General features: G+C 43.5%; 1 protein-coding gene and 1 long non-coding RNA gene across 3 annotated transcripts in view; one reads left to right on the top strand and one right to left on the bottom strand.

Annotated features, from left to right (window-relative positions):
* LOC115191046 (probable E3 ubiquitin-protein ligase makorin-1) overlaps positions 1-13,739 on the bottom strand; it is a 30,916-nt gene extending 17,177 nt beyond the window's left edge. For both annotated transcript variants that reach the window (XM_029749051.1, XM_029749052.1), the window contains exons 1-2: positions 13,635-13,739; positions 12,593-12,727 (exon numbers count right to left, since the gene is read on the bottom strand). In XM_029749051.1, coding sequence (XP_029604911.1) covers positions 12,593-12,727; positions 13,635-13,702 — 203 coding nt within the window. In that variant the 5' untranslated portion in view covers positions 13,703-13,739. The remainder of the gene's footprint in view (positions 1-12,592; positions 12,728-13,634) is intronic.
* LOC115191058 (uncharacterized) lies at positions 1,971-3,023 on the top strand. The gene is made up of 2 exons (XR_003877504.1): positions 1,971-2,776; positions 2,857-3,023. It is a non-coding gene; the product is annotated as an uncharacterized LOC115191058 (long non-coding RNA).
* Positions 13,740-22,979: the final 9,240 nt, after the last annotated feature.

The following is a 22,979-nucleotide window of genomic DNA, read 5'->3' as shown; positions in this document are numbered from 1 at the left end:
GTTACACGGGCCCTCCTCCTCCTCCTACGTTGGGATCCTATATAGATGTGTGTAGACTAGTACTCAGTTGGGATTCTACACACAGGTGTATAGACTACTACTGAGCAGCAGCAGCAGTCTACACAGGTATATAGAATCCCAACGTAGTTGTAGTTATAACATTGGGGTCCCACAAGGGTCAATATTAGGCCACCTTCTGTTGACCATCTATATAAAATAATCTCCCACTTGCTTGCCCACAAGTTAACATGCAGATGATACAGTTCTGTATGTACACTCAAAAACAAAACTAGTTGTTAACAAGTTATGGTACATGTTTCTAAAAACGGATGACTAATTCTTAACCGCCATAAAAATCGCCAAGATCGTACTTCTCTAAGAAATCCATTGATTGTTCCCAACCAGCTGTTCTTGTTAAAATGGGGGAGAATCTAAAAGTTGTGTTTAACTTCTCTCTGCATCATTTTGGACTCCAACTTGACATGTAAGGATCATGTGAAGAAGGTGGTGGTCAACACCGTTAAGTTTGGATTATCCAACTTTAGGTTTTTATAAAAAAAAAGGCCTTTCCTTCCTCTGGAGGTCTGCTGTGATCTTCTCACATCGGAGATAATGCCTCACATGCTGGTCACAAGCAGGAACTACTATTCTGAAACCAACTGAAATCACTCAACAATAAACAAACACTTCAGATTGTTGATAACAAACCAAACAGTTTCCCCCATGTCGTATAACTTACAGACATAATTGATTTAAGTCTGGATAGCTTTAAACAGTATGTAGATGAATGCCTTGTCTTTAAGATCCTGCATGGTCTTGCCCCTCCACCCCTATGGTGGCATATCATGCTCAAGGAAAGCACCTTCAGGATAACAAGGGCAGTAACTAGAAGGGATTGCATTATCCCTTTTCGACACAGTATTAAAATTATTATTTTTTTTAAAAATAAATTAATAAAAATATTTTTACAAATTAAAAAAATTGTAAAAAATTAAATAATTTCAAAAAAGAAACAAATAAAACATTCGTTATTCTCTGTTAGAGCTACAATATACTGGAATGCAATGCCCATGGACTTGAGAAGCTGTATTGATTATTGTATTTATTTTAGTTATATTGAAAACATAGCTCAAATGTATCCAAACCTGTACACACGAGTACTGTGGTTCCTCATACGTAAGACTGTTGTTGTTGATGTCGTTAGAATGATATATTATTGGATGTAATGATATGTTGTATTGTTTTAGTCAGTATGTGTATAGTGGCTGTGTAAAGACCCTTACCTGCCCAGGGACTACGGATGCTAATTAGCTTTTGGCTAATCCCGGCACATTTACATGGCTGTTATATTGTAATATTGATTTATGTACACTGTCCCCTATAAATATAGTAACAGTCTACACAGATGTATATAGAATCCCAGCTGAGTAGTGTAGTACTAGTTGAAACACTATATTACTCAGTTGGGATTCTATATACATCTGTGTAGACTACAAATAACGTTTACATAACAGGTTTCTTTTCAGCTGTCAACATTAAAACAGAGTGTACAGACCACTGCTATGAAGGAAGTGTCAAGCTGGCAACATGAACAGCAAAGAATAATTCATTTAACAGATTTAAGGCATTTCTGTAGGCTGAATTTTACAGACGTCTTATCGAGTAATGAACTCTGACCTCTGGGGACTGGGTCTAGGTTTAGACTACAGCTGAATACCTCTGGGGACTGGGTCTAGGTTTAGACTACAGCTGAATTCCTCTGGGGACTGGGTCTAGGTTTAGACTACAGCTGAATACCTCTGGGGACTGGGTCTAGGTTTAGACTACAGCTGAATACCTCTGGGGACTGGGTCTAGGTTTAGACTACAGCTGAATACCTCTGGGGATTGGGTCTAGGTTTAGACTACAGCTGAATTCCTCTGGGGACTGGGTCTAGGTTTAGACTACAGCTGAATACCTCTGGGGATTGGGTCTAGGTTTAGACTACAGCTGAATACCTCTGGGGACTGGGTCTAGGTTTAGACTACAGCCGAATTCCTCTGGGGACTGGGTCTAGGTTTCCACTACAGCCGAATTCCTCTGGGGACTGGGTCTAGGTTTCCACTACAGCCGAATTCCTCTGGGGACTGGGTCTAGGTTTCCACTACAGCCGAATACCTCTGGGGACTGGGTCTAGGTTTAGACTACAGCCGAATACCTCTGGGGACTGGGTCTAGGTTTAGACTACAGCCGAATACCTCTGGGGACTGGGTCTAGGTTTAGACTACAGCCGAATACCTCTGGGGACTGGGTCTAGGTTTAGACTACAGCCGAATACCTCTGGGGACTGGGTCTAGGTTTAGACTACAGCCGAATACCTCTGGGGACTGGGTCTAGGTTTAGACTACAGCCGAATACCTCTGGGGACTGGGTCTAGGTTTAGACTACAGCCGAATACCTCTGGGGACTGGGTCTAGGTTTAGACTACAGCCGAATACCTCTGGGGACTGGGTCTAGGTTTAGACTACAGCCGAATACCTCTGGGGACTGGGTCTAGGTTTAGACTACAGCCGAATACCTCTGGGGACTGGGTCTAGGTTTAGACTACAGCCGAATACCTCTGGGGACTGGGTCTAGGTTTAGACTACAGCCGAATACCTCTGGGGACTGGGTCTAGGTTTAGACTACAGCCGAATACCTCTGGGGACTGGGTCTAGGTTTAGACTACAGCCGAATACCTCTGGGGACTGGGTCTAGGTTTAGACTACAGCTGAATACCTCTGGGGATTGGGTCTAGGTTTAGACTACAGCTGAATACCTCTGGGGATTGGGTCTAGGTTTAGACTACAGCTGAATACCTCTGGGGATTGGGTCTAGGTTTAGACTATTTATTTAACTGTGGAATCACACCAACCAACAAGGGAGGTGGGCAGTCAAAGAGAACAGCAAAGACACACCAACCAACAAGGGAGGTGGGCAGTCAAAGAGAACAGCGAAGACACACCAACCAACAAGGGAGGTGGACAGTCAAAGAGAACAGCGAAGAGAGACACTTACACAATTGCCATGCAGGCCGCAGTTCTCTCCATCCTGCCCTGGGGCTGCAGAAAGACCGACTGCATCCCAATTGGCACCCTATTCCCTTTATAGAGCAGTACTTTTGATCAGACCTATAGGCCTAGTAGTGTACTACATAGGGAATAGGGCCCTGGTCTAAAGTAGTGCACTATATAGGGAATAGGGCTCTGGTCTAAAGTAGTGCACTATATAGGGAATAGGGCTCTGGTCTATAGTAGTGCACTATATAGGGAATAGGGCTCTGGTCTATAGTAGTGCACTATATAGGGAATAGGGCTCTGGTCTAAAGTAGTGCACTATATAGGGAATAGGGCTCTGGTCTAAAGTAGTGTACTATATAGGGAATAGGGCTCTGGTCTATAGTAGTATACTATATAGGGAATAGGGCTCTGGTCTATAGTAGTGCACTATATAGGGAATAGGGCTCTGGTCTAAAGTAGTGCACTATATAGGGAATAGGGCTCTGGTCTAAAGTAGTGCACTATATAGGGAATAGGGCTCTGGTCTATAGTAGTGTACTATATAGGGAATAGGGCTCTGGTCTAAAGTAGTGCACTATATAGGGAATAGGGCTCTGGTCTATAGTAGTGCACTATATAGGGAATAGGGCTCTGGTCTATAGTAGTGTACTATATAGGGAATAGGGCTCTGGTCTAAAGTAGTGCACTATATAGGGAATAGGGCTCTGGTCTATAGTAGTGTACTATATAGGGAATAGGGCTCTGGTCTATAGTAGTGCACTATATAGGGAATAGGGCTCTGGTCTAAAGTAGTGCCCTATATAGGGAACAGGGCTCTGGTCTATAGTAGTGCACTATATAGGGAATAGGGCTCTGGTCTATAGTAGTACCACTATATAGGGAATAGGATGCCATTTGGGACCCAGAGAGAGAACGCCACAATAGCTCCAGGACCCGGTAGTTCATCTACAATAAAGACCCCACAGAAGAGCCCTTTCTCTGGCTGCCCCTTCTCCTGTCTAACCCCCAACGCTACACATGTTCAAGTCCTCTCAGTGGGCAGGCTAGTAGTCAAATAAATACTCTGTATGGGGGGAAAAAGTAGAAGTTATTACCATATCCATCCAAAACCAAAACACATTTCCTTTAAGTCTAGTTACATAACAACAGCAGCTCCATGCTACACCGGTTCAGGTCTAAACCATCTCAGTGGGTCGGCTACAAGGCAAATGCTCACAGAGGCAGCAGCCTATGGACGGACTATGTAAATCCTTGTCATCGCCATACATCTAGGCTAGACGGCTAACAAAAGCAAATCGTGTGCATCCCAAATAGCAACCCTTATTCCCGATATTAGTGCACTATATTCGATCAGGGCCCTGGTCAAAAGTAGTGCACCAAATAGGGAAAAGGGTGCCTTTTGGGACTAAACAGACAGTTGACCTGGGGGTATGCTTAGCAGCGGTAACTATGGGATGGTAACTATGGGGATGCTGCTAAAAGCAGATAAATAGGGGAGACGCTGTCTGAATGAACTGGTTGAACTCATGTCTGGTTTACGACTCAATGAGAAGTCTACAAACAACTGTGGTGAGAATGAGTTCAGTGAGATTTCTTAGGATGTGATGCAGGCTAGGGCTCCCACGCTGACGGCATAGCCTGCACCGTGCCTCCGGGATATCATTGATTTAGCCTACTGTTTTAAAAAAAACGCAAATACTAGTCCATTTAAAGATGTTCACTAGTACCCGTTAGCCCATACATCTCACGTCACATAACGATACATACGATTGCTCAAGTGAGTATCTCAACTCGGCACAATTAAAATGTTCTCTCAGTGTGCCATTTCAGGGCGACCAGCATTTTTCCTTCTCACGACAAAGTGTCACATTTCCCAGCCTGTCATTTTCTTTTTAAAAACGGATAACACCATGAAAAGGCCTTGCTTGGGCAAACATTCCTAGGAGTAACAACATCACAGCATAGAAATGCAACCCAAGATTGTTTACACAGTAAGAGACATTGTAGGGAAGTTTGACTTTCCTCAGAACACAATGTAAATACGGGTGTTTGATTTGATGGGAGTGTTTGAGTTGTTGAGTAATTGTCATGTTGACCTTAGCTAGCCTAGGTCGGTTTGGGTACTCTTACCCACTCCTAACGGTCATTGTAACGCCAAACCATAGGAGTTGGCAAGACCACACAAACATCTGGGACCAGGCTAATGTTTTACCTTTTAGTCATTTAGCAGAAGCTCTTATCTAGAGAGACTTACAGTTAAGAGCATTTATCTCCAGATAGCTAGGTGGGACAACCACATATCACAGTCAGTACATTCATCTCCAGATAGCTAGGTGGGACAACCACATATCACAGTCAGTACATTCATCTCCAGATAGCTAGGTGGGACAACCACATATCACAGTCAGTACATTTATCTCCAGATAGCTAGGTGGGACAACCACATATCACAGTCAGTACATTTATCTCCAGATAGCTAGGTGGGACAACCACATATCACAGTCAGTACATTCATCTCCAGATAGCTAGGTGGGACAACCACATATCACAGTCATAGTCAGAGCATTTATCTCCAGATAGCTAGGTGGGACTACCACATATCACAGTCATAGTCAGAGCATTCATCTCCAGATAGCTAGGTGGGACAACCACATATCACAGTCAGTACATTTATCTCCAGATAGCTAGGTGGAACAACCACATATCACAGTCATAGTCAGAACATTCATCTCCAGATAGCTAGGTGGGACTACCACATATCACAGTCATAGTCAGTACATTCATCTCCAGATAGCTAGGTGGGACAACCACATATCACAGTCAGTACATTCATCTCCAGATAGCTAGGTGGGACAACCACATATCACAGTCATAGTATGTACATTCATCTCCAGATAGCTAGGTGAGACAACCACATATCAGTCAGTACATTCATCTCCAGATAGCTAGGTGGGACAACCACATATCACAGTCAGTACATTCATCTCCAGATAGCTAGGTGAGACAACCACATATCAGAGTCAGTACATTCATCTCCAGATAGCTAGGTGAGACAACCACATATCAGTCAGTACATTCATCTCCAGATAGCTAGGTGGGACAACCACATATCACAGTCAGTACATTCATTAGAGGTCCACCGATTATGATTTTTCAACGCCGATACCGATTATTGGAGAGAGAGAAAAGGCGATAACGATTCAATCGGCCGATTTATTTATTTATATATAATGACAATTACAACATTGAATTAACACTTATTTTAACTTAATATAATACATAAATAAAATCTATTCAGTCTCAAATAAATAATTAAACATGGTCAATTGGTTTAAATAATGCAAAAACACAGTGTTGGAGAAGTAAAAGTGCAATATGTGCCATGTAAAAAAGCTAAACGTTTAAGTTCCTTGCTCTGAACATATGAAAGCTGGTGGTTCAATATTCCCAGTTAAGACGTTTTAGGTTGTAGTTATTATAGGAATTATGACGCGTCGACTATTTCTCTCTATACCGTTTGTATTCCATATACCTTTGACTATTGGATGTTCTAATAAACAGCACTGTGATTCAAGCATTGCTAAGAGCTGCTGGCAAACGCAGTAAAGTTTAAATGAATGCTTACGAGCCTGCTGCTGCCTACCATCGCTCAGTCAGACTGCTCTATCAAATCATAGACTTCATTATAATATAACAAAACCCGAAATACGAGCCTTTGGTCATTAATATGGTCAAATCCGGAAACTATCATTTCGAAAACAAAACGTTTATTCCTTCAGTGAAATACGGAACCGTTCCGTATTTTATCGAACGGGTAACAACCCTAAGTCTAAATATTCCTGTTACATTGCACAACCTTCAATGTTATGTCATAATTACGTAAAATTCTGGCAAATTAGTTCGCAACGAGCCAGGCGGCCCAAACTGTTGCATATAACCTGACTCTGAATGCACTGAACGCTAGAGAAGTGACAATTTTTCCCTAGTTAATATTGCCTGCTAACAAAAACTTAAAACTTAACGGGAAGCATAGAAATAGCTCACATAGAACAGCTCTACCACTTTAGACTTGCTTCCAATGAGCATGACAGAGCTGTAACACACATTTCTATGTTAATTTGGGTTGGGTCGCCCAAAAAGTGACATATTGCAGCTTTGAATATTTAACCAAATAGCCGGACAATCTGCACTGACCCCGTTCACACAAATTGTGTGTATATAGTCATGTTATCATTACCATTGACTCTGTACTGTTACACCCCCCCATGTGTATATAGACAAGTTATCATTACCATTGACTCTGTACTGTTACCCCAATGTGTATATAGACAAGTTATCATTACCATTGACTATGTACTGTTACCCCCCCAATGTGTATATAGACAAGTTATCATTACCATTGACTATGTACTGCTACCCCCCCAATGTGTATATAGTCAAGTTATCATTACCATTGACTCTGTACTGTTACCCCAATGTGTATATAGACAAGTTATCATTACCATTGACTATGTACTGTTACCCCCCCAATGTGTATATAGACAAGTTATCATTACCATTGACTATGTACTGTTACCCCCCCAATGTGTATATAGACAAGTTATCATTACCATTGACTATGTACTGCTACCCCCCCCCAATGTGTATATAGACAAGTTATCATTACCATTGACTATGTACTGCTACCCCCCCCAATGTGTATATAGACAAGTTATCATTACCATTGACTCTGTACTGTTACCCCCCCAATGTGTATATAGCCAAGTTATCATTTCTTATTTTATGATTTATACTTTTGGCTATTTTTCTTTCTCTCTACATTGTTGGGAAGGAACCGTAAGCAAGCATTTCACTTAGTCTACACCTGTTTGTATTTATTATGGATCCCCATTAGCGGCTACTAAAAAAGGCGGCAGCCAGACTTCCTGGGGACCAGCTAAATTAAGGCAGTTAAGACTTTTTTTAAAAACATTATTCACAGATTTCACAACGCATGTGACAAAAAAAATAGTGATTTATATGAAGGAGGTAACTCCATTGATCATTTATAACAGATTTATTGAACGTTAGACAATGTTTACGGTTGACAAGCTTGGTCAACGTGCCCGGCTCGGGATGCTAGCGATTCATTAGCTAGCTCTGTCAGTGAATTCAATGTTTTAAAAAGCTTTGGCACGACTGTCTGCATTCCAGTAACTAGCAGCAGGCTTGAAAAGAAACATTCAAATCATATCATTTGAAACCCAAATAAAACAACGTAGATTAGAAAGATGCGTATCATGTACGCTACAAATGGGAGGTTTAAAGACAGGTGCATATGCATATTAGCCAATACATACGGCATATCCTACACATAGAGCATACCATGCAATACAATCTCCTCTAAAAGAAAAACAGCTGTACAATGTGCTCTGAAATAAGATGACCAGAGATTGATTTCTAAAACCAGATGAGTTCTCCAATAGCAGCTGCCCAATACCATAGTGGTGATGTATAATGTATTGGACTATAAGGTATAGAAAATGATGAACCAATACCATAGTGGTGATGTATAATGTATTGGACTATAAGGTATAGAGAATGATGAACCAATACCATAGTGGTGATGTATAATGTATTGGACTATAAGGTATAGAGAATGATGAACCAATACCATAGTGGTGATGTATAATGTATTGGACTATAAGGTATAGAGAATGATGAACCAATACCATAGTGGTGATGTATAATGTATTGGTCTATAAGGTATAGAGAATGATAAACCAATACCATAGTGGTGATGTATAATGTATTGGACTATATAAGGTATAGAGAATGATAAACCAATACCATAGTGGTGATGTATAATGTATTGGTCTATAAGGTATAGAGAATGATAAACCAATACCATAGTGGTGATGTATAATGTATTGGACTATATAAGGTATAGAAAATGATAAAGAGACTGTAGGATTATAGAAAAAGCTGTTGGCGTATTAATGTTGGGAGTTTGAAATAATGTTCAGTGAATGTGAGTATATTTAGGTGGTTTAAATTATTATTAACTTTCCTACTTAATGTTTTAAAAAGTGGACTATGCTAAAATCTTGCTAATCCAGTCATTATTCTACTAACTACGACGGTGAGAGGCATGTTTTAGATAACGTACGTGTCATGTATCTACCATCTTGGCGGCAGGTAGCCTAGTGATTAGAGCGTTGGGCTAGTAACCGAAAGGTTGCTAGTTCGAATCCCCGAGCTGACAAGGTACAAATCTGTCATTCTGCCTCTGAACAAGGCAGTTAACCCAATGTTCCTAGGCCGTCATTGAAAATAAGAATTTGTTGTTAAGTGACTTGCCTAGTAAAATAAAAAAGGTAAAACAAGTATATACACCATCACAAATAGTGATTCACCATTTATGAGTACAGAGACAAAATAGAAAATGTCTCAGGCAGTATTTGACGTATCTAAATAAAGTGTAACCTACTAATCCATGTCTAGATAGAGAAGTGGCCTGTTGTGGAACAATCTTACAATGTTACAGTCCAGAAATGACAGCTATACTATCTATGGCAAAAGCATTGGTCTCTGCTGGAGACAGTAGAACTGCCAACGCAGGCTTTCAGTATTCCCCCGACCTCTCTGTAGGAACATTCATGTACCCAGGCACCAATGGTGTATGGAAAGGATCCCACCCTGGTCACTGATGTAGATGACCGATTTTAGAGAGAGAGAGAGACAAGTGGCTTAGCAGAATGCAATCTAAAGCTTGTGTGGTCTAGACACGAGAACTCTACCATCTAGGGCTGAAGTTCCTGACGGGGGACAATACAACTCTACCATCTAGGGCTAAAGTTCCTGACGGGGGACAATACAACCCTACCATCTAGGGCTAAAGTTCCTGACGGGGGACAATACAACCCTACCATCTAGGGCTGAAGTTCCTGACGGGGGACAATACAACTCTACCATCTAGGGCTAAAGTTCCTGACGGGGGACAATACAACTCTACCATCTAGGGCTAAAGTTCCTGACGGGGGACAATACAACTCTACCATCTAGGGCTAAAGTTCCTGACGGGGGACAATACAACTCTACCATCTAGGGCTAAAGTTCCTGACGGGGGACAATACAACTCTACCATCTAGGGCTAAAGTTCCTGACGGGGGACAATACAACTCTACCATCTAGGGCTAAAGTTCCTGACGGGGGACAATACAACTCTACCATCTAGGGCTAAAGTTCCTGACGGGGGACAATACAACTCTACCATCTAGGGCTAAAGTTCCTGACGGGGGACAATACAACTCTACCATCTAGGGCTAAAGTTCCTGACGGGGGACAATACAACTCTACCATCTAGGGCTAAAGTTCCTGACGGGGGACAATACAACTCTACCATCTAAGGCTAAAGTTCCTGACGGGGGACAATAGACTTCTCATCACTATATGTTACAGTAGTACAATGATCTGTTTGTCACCTGTTAAACTGATTTTACATTGAATTGAATCTTTGATATGCTCAAACAAGCATGTGTAAATGTTGTTGGTGCTCTTCAACTCTAAAATGCACTAGATTGTATAAGACAAAACCTACAAAGACAAAGACAACAAATGCAAATGCATTTGTGGTTTCTCCTCATAGGTGAGTGAATAAGCCCATGCTTGGTGAATAGCAGTTGGTTGATCTCAGAGAGAAGGACACAGGAGAGCTGAATAGATCATGAGAGACAAAAGTGAAAGAAAATCATCACCACAAAGGAATGTAGTTTGTGAGCTAGAAAACGAACACCCTGACAGTCTGAGGCAGGGTGCTCTGCAATCATCCTACTATTGACAGGGATAATGTGGCATTTCTTATTTGTTAGTATGAATGAAATGAGTTAGTCCTGCCTTGATGACTGTATAAGATTTACACTACTTGTCCTATAGATTTTTGAAGTCTTAAATTACTTGGAATAAAGTGATAACTAAAAGGCTCCCTGTCCCTGATTGACCTGCTAGCTAGCGGTAAAGCTATCTGTTCCTGCTAGCTAGCAACATATCGACTTGTTGTAACTAGCAAGCTAGCTACATTACTACAGTTGATGCAATCTAAGTTGGGAGTCATTTTACAACTTGCATAGATGGTATCACATTCCTATAACTAAATAGATAAATAATTTTAAAAAGTATTTACCTGATAGCAGTTTGTCAAACGGTGGTCTCGCGAGCGGTCTCCAGCTGTACTACCTTAAGTACGGATTACGTGATTGGCAGACGTAGTACCATGGATAGTACACAAGTTCTGATTGGTTTACAGTTTAGTACTCCGCGGCATTTGCCTGTCCAGCTAGCGAACTTAAGTACTTTGAAATAATGTGCAAGAATTGACTTTGCCAAACAGAAATGTGTTCAGAATAAATAAATATACACAAAATGTAAAAACAAGCTCCTCCCTCCACAGTAGTGCTGAGTGGTTAACCAACATTACGGTTTATTATTATTATTATTTAAAAAAAAAATTACGAATTGACCGACTGATTCAATTACTTGAATTCCATTTCATTCTGGTATTTGTGAGCCCAACACAGTTTCTCTAGAGAAATCAAATAATTTGAGAGAAATCAAGTTAGGAATGATGTAGGATGCTGGAAGTGGTAGTTTTCATTAAGCAAATATTCAACCTAGTTCAGCACAGAAACGTGGTAATAAACTACAATGACCATAATTCATTGCGCCATTTTTTTTCCAGCTCAGAGAGTGATCAGAGAGGAAGAGGCGAAGCGAGAGGTTTTACTCTTGGCAAAATAAGCACAATGACTTTCTATGAGCTTATTTTGGACTTAAGCTTGTCACCTGCCTTCCTGCTTTTGTGACAATGACTGCCATTGTTAGGGTCTGAGACATGAGCATCTCATCATTGTTTACAGATCTCTGGACGGATACACTTTTTACACCTGCTACGTTGGGTTAGATACACTCAGACCACATGAGAGAGAAACTTACACAACGACAAGAGGGACAGAGACAGTTTGTGAAAGTATACCTCATCTACTATGAAGAACTAGTAAAATGATTGTATGGCTGCAGAGCTGTCCGACATAGGCAGGCTAGCTAAATAGGATGACTACAGACAGTACAGTATGGGCAGGACATAAAGTTAGATGGCCTGGCTGGCTGGCTGCTACTGCCTGGCTGCTACTGCCTGAACAGAGATGAGATGATTAGGCTACTTTAAGGAGTGAAAAATAAGTCACCAAATTAAACCCAAGTAAAATACAAAATTGAATTATTCATAATTTCATTGTTGTCTACTAAATGTGGAACTTAGAGACAATGGAATGTTTTTAATGTTTTGGCAATTGAATGTTCGCTATTTTTGGCTTTGGAATTTCCATTAAAAAGCTTTAAAATAATTGTAACGCCATTATTTCAATGTATTTACTGTAAATAGCTGAACCGACCTCAAAAAGCACCAAATCGCTCAGCACGACTTGGCAGAGCTCTATTAATCTCATAAAGTAAAGCAGATAGCTTGCTATGGCCCACCACCTACAAGACACATATTAAACAGTTGAAATAAGCTTTACCTGCACCGGTCCCCAAACACACAGTTTCCTTTCTGAAAGAACTTGCAAATCATAGCTGCAGCTGGTTGGCTGGTGTTAAGATCATGGGAATATCGACAGTTGGTGCCTTCTTTGCAAAGCCCATGCATGAAATACCTGCGAATAACCAAAAAAACTAAAGTCACACAGATGATTTGAAATCTGCTCTGTTGAAATACCTGCAAATGGAAAGACAAAATGAAAAATGTCTGCTAAAGTTATTTCACATCGATTACAAACAAACAAACAAACAAACAATGATGCTCGTTGTAAAACGTTACTGTGGGAATATGAAGGATAGTAACAATTCTTCCTGTTATCAACATTTTATTTTTTAATCACTTGCGACAAATAAGACCTAATGATACAAATATCTCAGGAGCTTTGACTCAATATTCCACTACAACTAATATCCATCGGAATTCAAAGACCCGTGGATATCTAGTAAACAAACTAGCAATATTACCAAACTGGCGCTGACGTTTATGACCGATTTCAGAGTGTAATTAACTAGCTAACATAACTAACAGAGTAAACACTCCCTGGTTTATATCATTCTAGCTAGTTAGCTGGATGTCTCTACCGCATTTAAGCTTTGGTCGAGGAATGAGAGCTCTGCGAAATATCCAACCATATTACAACCCCCCCGGAATCATTTCAGTGTTCAGCTGATGAATTTTACCCAACCAATATCTAACAATTTGATGATTTTAATGATATGAATTCAGTGTGTGTTTTGCCGCTGGTTGTCCGTGCGTTTTCCTTTCGTGTTGCCATTGCGGATGTTACTGTCTTTACTCTGAATCGTATGGAGAATAGCTCTCTAGCTAATGGCTCAACTGCAGGACGAATCCGTTTACCATCGGCTGGCTGGATCACAACAAACACAGCTGGGCTTGCTACGGGAACACAAAAGACGGCGTTGGAAGTCTCTTAACAAACGGCCAAACCCCGGCGTTTTGGTTACAAACCATGGACAACATCAATATAGTTGTGCTAAATTGATCCCCGGGTCTTGTCCTACCTGCAGGTGACGTGTTTGGTCCAGGCTCCTGTTATTGCTGGAGCCGCTGTAGCTGCTGCCTCCGCCATTGCTGTTATGTTGAGGTTGAAGCCCAGTACCCGGATCTTCCGGAAAGTCGAGCTCCGAATCGGGAATCTTCGGAAAAATCGACGCTGCTGCTGTTTCTGCTGTTTCTGTGCTTGTGACCTGTAATGAAGCCCATGCACCGACCTACCGCCAGAGGGCACGCCAGAGCAGCAGGATATTTCAGACAAATCAATCAAATAATCTGAACACAGATAGAACAATGAGACAGATATTTTACCCGATGTATAAATGTGAAGCATCCGGTTGGGTCAAATATGGTGATGAGAGGAAGCCCAGTGGACGGCAGTGGAGAAGATCGAGGGCGAGATTATGCAAATGTTCTCATCTATGAATAATTTGATCTCAATACAGTTTTCTGTTACCAAAACTAGAATTTGTTACGAACAGAGTGGACCAAATTTTGTTGATTTTACCCTTTGCCAAAGTTGTAAAAAATGTTGTTGTTTAGGAGCGCGCTTCACAGAGTAGGCGTTCCCTAACGGAAATATGCAAATAATGTTAAAATGCACCAATAGGATCGAGCTTGCTTGGATCTGCTCCCTGCGTGCTTGTTCCGCCCATTATGACTAATTTATTCCCGTCGGAAACGACAGTCTGGTATATCTTGGGTCAGTTGTAAAAATCTTTCATTTACATTATGAGGTCATAATAAACTGACAGAACAGATATGCTGTTATGCAAATGCAACATCACATCCTGAGGTGTGCAGCGGTCTAAGGCACTGCATCGTAGTGCTAGAGGCGTCACTACAGACCTTGGTTCGATCCCGGGCTGTATCACAACCAGCTGTGATCGTGAGTCCCATAGGGTGACGACAATTGGCCTAGCGTCATCCGGGTAAGTGGCCGGGGTATTTCGTCATTGTAAATAAGAATTTGTTCTTAACTGACTTGTCTAGTTAAATAAAAACATTTTTTTTTTTTTACATCGATTGCGTAATCACCCATCGTTATCAGAATATATACAAAGTCATTTAAGAAGTAGACAATTCATTATGATGTAGTTGTAACACTATCTATGTGTTCAGAGAACTAAACGAAGCTCAAATCAACTACTCTGAATGAAAGAACAGGCACAAATGCATAGATTCTCATAGCTACAGATTCCAACACCAGATAATGTGAGTTAACCACATTTCTTTGGTATCCATTATTATTTACCTTTATTTAACGAGGCTAGTCAGTTAAGAACAAATTATTATTTTCAATGACGGCCTACCGGTGAACAGTGGGTTAACTGCCTTGTTCAGGGGCAGAACGACGGATTTTTACCTTGTCAGCTCAGGGGATTTGATCTTGCAACCTTTCGGTTACTAGTCCGACGTTCTAACCGCCAGGCTCCCTGCCGCCAGGCTCCCTGCCGCCAGGCTCCCTGCCGCCAGGCTCCCTGCCGCCAGGCTACCTGCCCTACCTGCCGCCAGGCTACCTGCCCTACCTGCCGCCAGGCTACCTGCCCTACCTGCCGCCAGGCTACCTGCCGCTAGGCTACCTGCCCTACCTGCCGCCAGGCTACCTGCCGCTAGGCTACCTGCCCTACCTGCCGCCAGACTACCTGCCGCTAGGCTACCTGCCCTACCTGCCGCCAGGCTACCTGCCGCTAGGCTACCTGCCGCTAAGCTACCTGCCGCTAAGCTACCTGCCGCTAAGCTACCTGCCCTACCTGCTGCCAGACTACCTGCCGCTAGGCTACCTGCCCTACCTGCTGCCAGACTACCTGCCGCTAGGCTACCTGCCCTACCTGCCGCCAGGCTACCTGCCGCCAGGCTACCTGCCGTAAGGCTACCTGCCGCTAGGCTACCTGCCGCTAGGCTACCGCTAGGCTACCTGCCACTAGGCTACCTGCCGCTAGGCTACCCTGCCACTAGGCTACCTGCTACCTGCCACTAGACTACCTGCCACTAGGCTACCCTGCCACTAGGCTACCTGCCACTAGGCTACCCTGCCACTAGGCTACCTGCTACCTGCCAATAGACTACCTGCCACTAGGCTACCTGCCACTAGACTACCTGCCACTAGGCTACCTGCCACTAGGCTACCTGCCACTAGACTACCTGCCACTAGACTACCTGCTACCTGCCACTAGGCTACCTGCTACCTGCCACTAGGCTACCTGCCACTAGGCTACCTGCCACTAGACTACCTGCCACTAGACTACTTGCTACCTGCCACTAGGCTACCTGCTACCTGCCACTAGGCTACCTGCCACTAGGCTACCTGCCACTAGGCTACCTGCCACTAGACTACCTGCCACTAGACTACCTGCCACTAGACTACCTGCTACCTGCCACTAGGCTACCTGCTACCTGCCACTAGGCTACCTGCCACTAGGCTACCTGCCACTAGGCTACCTGCCACTAGGCTACCTGCCACTAGACTACCTGCCACTAGGCTACCTGCCACTAGGCTACCTAGTGGTTATACTGGGCGTTATAGGGTAGGTGCTGTTTGATGTAGCACAAAGAATTGTCAACCAACCTCAGCGATACCGTCTTTGTCCTTGATTTGTGGAAACAAGAGTCTCATAAAATGTCCACGTCCAGTTGCAGGGGGTTCGTTTGAATTCTGAAAAAAAGAGCTCAGTTAATTAAAATAAATATTTGTTTTGCTCCATGAAGCAATGGAACAATGTGTAGGTCATCTGGTCTATTTCAAGGCTTCTCTCATTGATTCAGACAGGTGGGTTTCCACCCCGAAGTGTCGCATGTCATGATGACATTGTTGTTGTTGCTAACTCACATTTTACCTGCTGTTACAATCTGTTGATAGTATTCCTGCTGGGTCGGTCTAGACATCCCTAAACTGGAAATCCTATTGACTTCCTCCCAAAGGAGTTATTGATTTTTACAGGTCTGTGTGTGGCGCTGCTGGGGGGCAGATCCTTCCATTTCTATCACTTTCCAATCCTCTGCTACATCAACGCTTCAACTCATGTGAACTTTATAGTATGTAGTCAATCAAATCAAAGTTTATGGGTCCCGTACGCTGATTTGCAGATGTTATCGCAGGTGAAATGCAGCAGTGCAGTAATATCTAGCAACACGATAACAATACACATGTAATCCAAAAGTTCATGAGCTGTCAAGAGTCCTGAATATAAACATATATGTACAGTGCATTTGGAAAGTATTCAGACCCCTTCCCTTTTTCCACATTTTGTTAAATTCCAGCCTTATTCTAAAATGGATGAAATAAAACATTTCCCTCATCAATCTACACACAATACCCCATAATGACATCACAATACCCCATAATGACATCACAATACCCCATAATGACATCACAATACCCCATAATGACATCACAATACCCAATAATGACATCACAATACCCCATAATGACATCACAATACCCCATAATGTTTTTTAGACATTTTTGCAAATGAATGAAAGATAAAAACAGTGGTCCTCCCGAGTGGCACAGGGGTCTAAGGCACTACAGCCTGAAGTTTGCTCCCAGGCTGTGTAACAAACCGCTGTAACCGGGAGTCCCAAAGGGCGGCGCACAATTGGCCCGGTGTCGTCCGGGTTAGGGGAGGGTTTGGCCGGGCGCCTGCAAGCTGACTTCGGTCGTCAGACTTCCGACACATTGGTGCAGCTGGCTTCCGGGTTAAAAGGGCGGGTGTTAAGAAGCGCGGATTGGCGGGTCATGTTTCGAGGACGCATGACTCGACCTTCGCCTCTCCCAAGCCCGTTGGGGATTTGCAGCGATGAAACAAGATCGAACATTTGGGAGAAAAAGGTGGTAGAATACAAAAAAATATATACCTTATTTACATAAGTATTCAGACCCTTTGCTATGAGACTCGAAATTGACTCATTTGCATCCTGTTTCCATTGATAATCCTTGAGCTGTTTCTCCACCTGTGAAAAATGTAATTGATTGGATATGATTTGGAAAGGCACACATCTGTCTATATAAGGTCCCACAGTTGACAGTGCATGTCAGTGCAAAAACCAAGCAATGAGGTTAAAGGAATTGTCCGTAGACCTCCGAGACAGGATTGTGTCGAGGCACAGATTTGGGGAAGGGTACCAAAAAATGTCTGCAGCATTGAAGGTCCCCAAGAACACAGTGGCCTCCATCATTCTTAAATGCAAGAAGTTTGGAACCACCAAGACTCTTCCTAGAGCTGGCTGCCCAGCCAAACTGAGCAATTGGGGGAGAAGGGCCTTGGTCAGGGAGGTGAGCAAGAACCCGATGGTCACTCTGACAGAGCTCCAGAATTCCTCTGTGGAGATGGTGGGAGAACCTTCCAGAAGGACAACCATCTCTGCAGCACTCTAACAATCAGGCCTTTATGGTAGAGTGGCCCGACGGAAGCCATTCCTCAGTAAAAGGCACATGACAGCCTGCTTGGAGTTTGCCAAAAAAAGGTACCTAAAGAACTCTCAGACCATGAGAAACAAGATTCTCTGGTCTGATTAAACCAAAATTAAACTCTCTGTCCTGAATGCCAAGCGTCACGTCTGGGGGAAACCTGGCACCATCCCTATGGTGAAGCGTGGTGGTGGCAGCATTATACTGTGAGGATGTTTTTCAGCCGCAAGGACTGGGAGACTAGTCAGGATCGAGGGAAAGATGAACGGAGCAAAGTACAGAAAGATCCATGATGAAAACCTGCTCCAGAGCGCTCAGGACCTCAGACTGGGACAAAGGTTCACCTTCCAACAGGACAATGACCCTAAGCACACAGTCAAGACAATGTAGAGTGTCTCTGAATGTCCTCGAATGCCCAGCCAGAGCCCGGACTTGAACCCGATCGAACATCTCTGGAGAGATCTGAAAATAGCTGTGCAGCGACACTCCCCATCCAACCTGACAGAGCTTGAGAAGATCTGCAGAGAAGAATGGGAGGAACTCCCCAAGTACAGGTGTGCCAAGCTTGTAGCGTCATACCCAAGAATACTCGAGTATTGAGTAAAGGGTCTGAATACTTATGTAAATCTAATATTTCCGGGTTTTTTAAAATAAATTTGCTAGATTATTTGCTTTGTCATTATGGGGTATTGTGATGTCATTATGGGGTATTGTGATGTCATTATGGGGTATTGTGATGTCATTATGGGGTATTGTGATGTCATGTGTGTAGATTGATGAGGGGGGAAATGATTTCATCCATTTTAGAATAAGGCTGTAACATAACAAAATGTGGAAAAAGTCCAGCAGTCTGAATACTTTCCCAAATGCACTGTATATAAGAACAACATTCATATTCAGTGAGAGGGACAGAACGACATGCATGTTCAGTGAGAGGGACCTAAAATTCCTATTTTGCTCTTTGTTAATTGAAAGAGAGAGGATTAGGAAAAGAGGGTTGGGGTGGGGGAAGTGAGAAAACAGGGGGAGAGAGAGAGATGAGAAACAGGGAGAGATAGAATGAGAGAGAAACAGAGTGAGAGAGAGAGAGAGAGAGAGAGAGAGAGAGAGAGAGAGAATCTGCACCTGTTGTGTGGGTGGGAGTAAAACGTATATTTCACCACTAGAGGGCACTAAAACCCTGTGTTTTTATTTTTGTCTTTATAGGTGAATGTGCGTGTGTGTGTTTGCGTGTGTGTGTGTTCCCACTCATGCCTACTTGTGCCTGTATGACTCTCTCTCTGTGCCACTTACCGATGCCTCGTTATAACACAGACACCTCGTTAGTGTACCACAGCCAATTAGAACCGCCGCAGCTCTCCCCGCGAGGGGCTATCACCGCTTCTTGATTGGCTATGATTGGCATGATTACAAGCTGAGCCTGAGCCACCCACACACACACACACACACACACACACACACACACACACACACACACACACACACACACACACACACACACACACACACACATACACACACACACACACACACACACACACACACACACACACACACACACACACACACACACACACACACACACACACACACACACACCAAACCCAAGGCAGGCAGCACTTAGCTGTTAATGACTATGCCAGATTGACAGCCAGCCCTGTCTCTCCTACTCATACAGCCAGCCCTGTCTCTTCTACTCATACAGCCAGCCCTGTCTCTCCTACTCATACAGCCAGCCAGCCCTGTCTCTTCTACTCATACAGCCAGCCAGCCCTGCCTCTCCTACTCATACAGCCAGCCCTGTCTCTCCTACTCATACAGCCAGCCCTGTCTCTCCTACTCATACAGCCAGCCCTGTCTCTCCTACTCATACAGCCAGCCCTGTCTCTCCTACTCATACAGCCAGCCCTGTCTCTCCTACTCATACAGCCAGCCCTGTCTCTCCTACTCATACAGCCAGCCCTGTCTCTCCTACTCATACAGCCAGCCCTGTCTCTCCTACTCATACAGCCAGCCCTGTCTCTCCTACTCATACAGCCAGCCCTGCCTCTCCTACTCAAACAGCCAGCCCTGTCTCTTCTACTCATACAGCCAGCCCTGCCTCTCCTACTCATACAGCCAGCCCTGCCTCTCCTACTCATACAGCCAGCCCTGTCTCTCCTACTCATACAGCCAGCCCTGTCTCTCCTACTCATACAGCCAGCCCTGTCTCTCCTACTCATACAGCCAGCCCTGTCTCTCCTACTCATACAGCCAGCCCTGCCTCTCCTACTCATACAGCCAGCCTGTCTCTCCTACTCATACAGCCAGCCCTGTCTCTCCTACTCATACAGCCAGCCTCATGGAATAGTTTATCAGGAGTCAACCAGAGATCAATTAGGATGGTGGATTGATTGAAATGTGTTTATTATGATCATGATGAACAATAATCCTGCTATCCACTTCAGAACTGTGTGCGCCGCTGTAATAGTTAGTTAGTGTGTGTCAGGTAGTAAGCCTAGTCCCAGACAGAACGGCCCGTAGTAATACTGTAAAGCGTCACTGTTACGCTGCTGGGAAATTCTTCCATTTCACTGTTGACGTTTCTGCGAATCCACCCAGGCGTAATGACTGCCTGGTTTGAGATCAATATTTTTTTTTTGACCTAATTTTGTCCTCAAACAGCAGTAGTAAAGAATGTGTCTTCTCCTTTTTGCGACACTGGGTTAAGTTCTCCTCAGTTAGGTCTGCCTCGTATTCTGGGATGTCAGGAGTATGGCAGAACTGTATTCTGGGAAGTCAGGAGTATGGCAGAACTGTATTCTGGGACGTCAGGAGTATGGCAGAACTGTATTCTGGGAAGTCAGGAGTATGGCAGAACTGTATTCTGGGAAGTCAGGAGTATGGCAGAACTGTTTTCTGGGAAGTCAGGAGTATGGCAGAACTGTATTCTGGGAAGTCAGGAGTATGGCAGAACTGTATTCTGGGAAGTCAGGAGTATGGCAGAACTGTATTCTGGGAAGTCAGGAATATGGCAGAACTGTATTCTGGGAAGTCAGGAGTATGGCAGAACTGTATTCTGGGAAGTCAGGAGTTTGGCAGAACTGTATTCTGGGAAGTCAGGAATATGGCAGAACTGTATTCTGTGTCCAGGCCAGGCAGAGAACACCAGTTGGGTTGCTATGGAGATAGGCAGGAGAACAGAGGATGAGCTTAGCATCGTGATTGGCTGACCCATGCAGTTGTTATGATGACACAAGGGAAACAGTAACTGCTTCACCATTCTGTTTAATTTTATATATGTATATGATACAGGTATCTCAGGTGGGGAAGACGGGCTCGTGGTAATGGCTGGAGCGGAATCAGTGGAATGGTATCAAATACATCAAACACATGGTTTCCATGGTTTCCATGGTTTCCATGGTTTCCATGTGTTTGATGCAAATCCCTTGCGCTCCGTTCCAGCCATTATTATGAGCTGTCCTCCCCTCAGCAGCCTCCTCTGATGGGTATGGTTGGAATGAAAAAGGCCCCAGACACAAGTAGAAACAGTATGAGCATGACAGAAAAATAAGTTAGGGAGAATTAGTTAGAGGAAAGTCCTTTTGTCACAGCAGTAATCTTCAGTTTTCATCACTTTGCTGTTGTTTAGCGTTTTGGTTACCACGACAAAGCTGTCCTTCGGGGTACAGGTGAGAGGTCAGGTAGGTAGGAGGTAGACGACACAGGAGATCACGGCGATGCTTTCTGCTCGTGGGCGCTGGGAATTGTCTTGACAGTTTCCAGGATCTACACTCACTGAGCTCTTACGCCTCAGCGCGTCGACAGGTGTTGATTGGATGTTGTTGATTAGCGACATAAGCAGACCTCCGGAGACGAACAGATCATTAGCTAAAGCAAAGGCTTTATAAATCCCCAATCAGCTGCACCCCTTAACAGTCCTTTGATGGAGGTCGTGGAAAACATTGATTCTGTAACGCTTACAGCTTTGAGAAATTCTCTCTGTACATTGACACGTCTGTCAGCAACTCTAGTCACCCTCATACAAGACCACTGATCCTGAAGGCTCAGTCACCTTGGAGAGACATCCTATACTGTAAACCATGCGTTTCCATGTTCAGTGTGTGTGTGTGTGTGTGTGTGTGTGTGTGTGTGTGTGTGTGTGGTTGTGTGTGTGTGTAGCAGATGTCTTTGTGACATGAGCACATTTATGCAAACTCCTCTATGAGAAACACATGGTAAACAAGGATGTGCTGTCGCTATGGATACCGGGCTGGAACACGGAACAGCTAGTGTTTGAGGAGAGGGAAGTGATGAAAGCGTGTACAATACTACACACAATGTTTTTGATGTCACCCACTCAAAACACAGGCTCATTTACAAAATGGAAACGTATTGAAGCGTTCAAACAAACCCGCTCGATGTGACATCACTGGAGGAGATAGAGAGTGTTACAGATGGAAGATTTGTGGAGATCACAAGAGGCAGCGTTTTCTGTTCCTCTTTACTCAGCTTAAAACCCTTTAATCCTTTACTGTTTAGCTATTTCTGTATTTATTGACTCTAGGGGATCTAAGCAACGTACATCAACCAATCAAAGGTAACTGTGTAGACTTACGACAGTGTTATTGATGGAAACGGATGGGGAATAGCAAGCAGTGAATGTTAAAGGAAGCCAGGCTTCCCCCAAATATTGGACCGATAAAAAAACAAAAACAATTATGAAATAAAGTTCTGTTCGTCTCTCAGTGTTTTCATCATTTTTGGTAAATTCGCAAGTGGCTGAATCTCACAGGAGAAATCATCCGTGCGAGGGAAACGTGTTGCCCACGTATCTGATGCTGTCTGAAACAAAGGAAATGTGTAGCCCACGTATCTGATGCTGTCTGAAACAAAGGAAACGTGTAGCCCACGTATCTGATGCTGTCTGAAACTAAGGAAACGTGTAGCCCACGTATCTGAT

Source organism: Salmo trutta, unplaced genomic scaffold (assembly GCF_901001165.1).
Source record: "Salmo trutta unplaced genomic scaffold, fSalTru1.1, whole genome shotgun sequence".
Taxonomy (NCBI): domain Eukaryota; kingdom Metazoa; phylum Chordata; class Actinopteri; order Salmoniformes; family Salmonidae; genus Salmo; species Salmo trutta.
The sequence above is the reverse complement of the archived record's forward strand: the minus strand, read 5'-3'. Positions and strand labels throughout refer to the sequence as shown.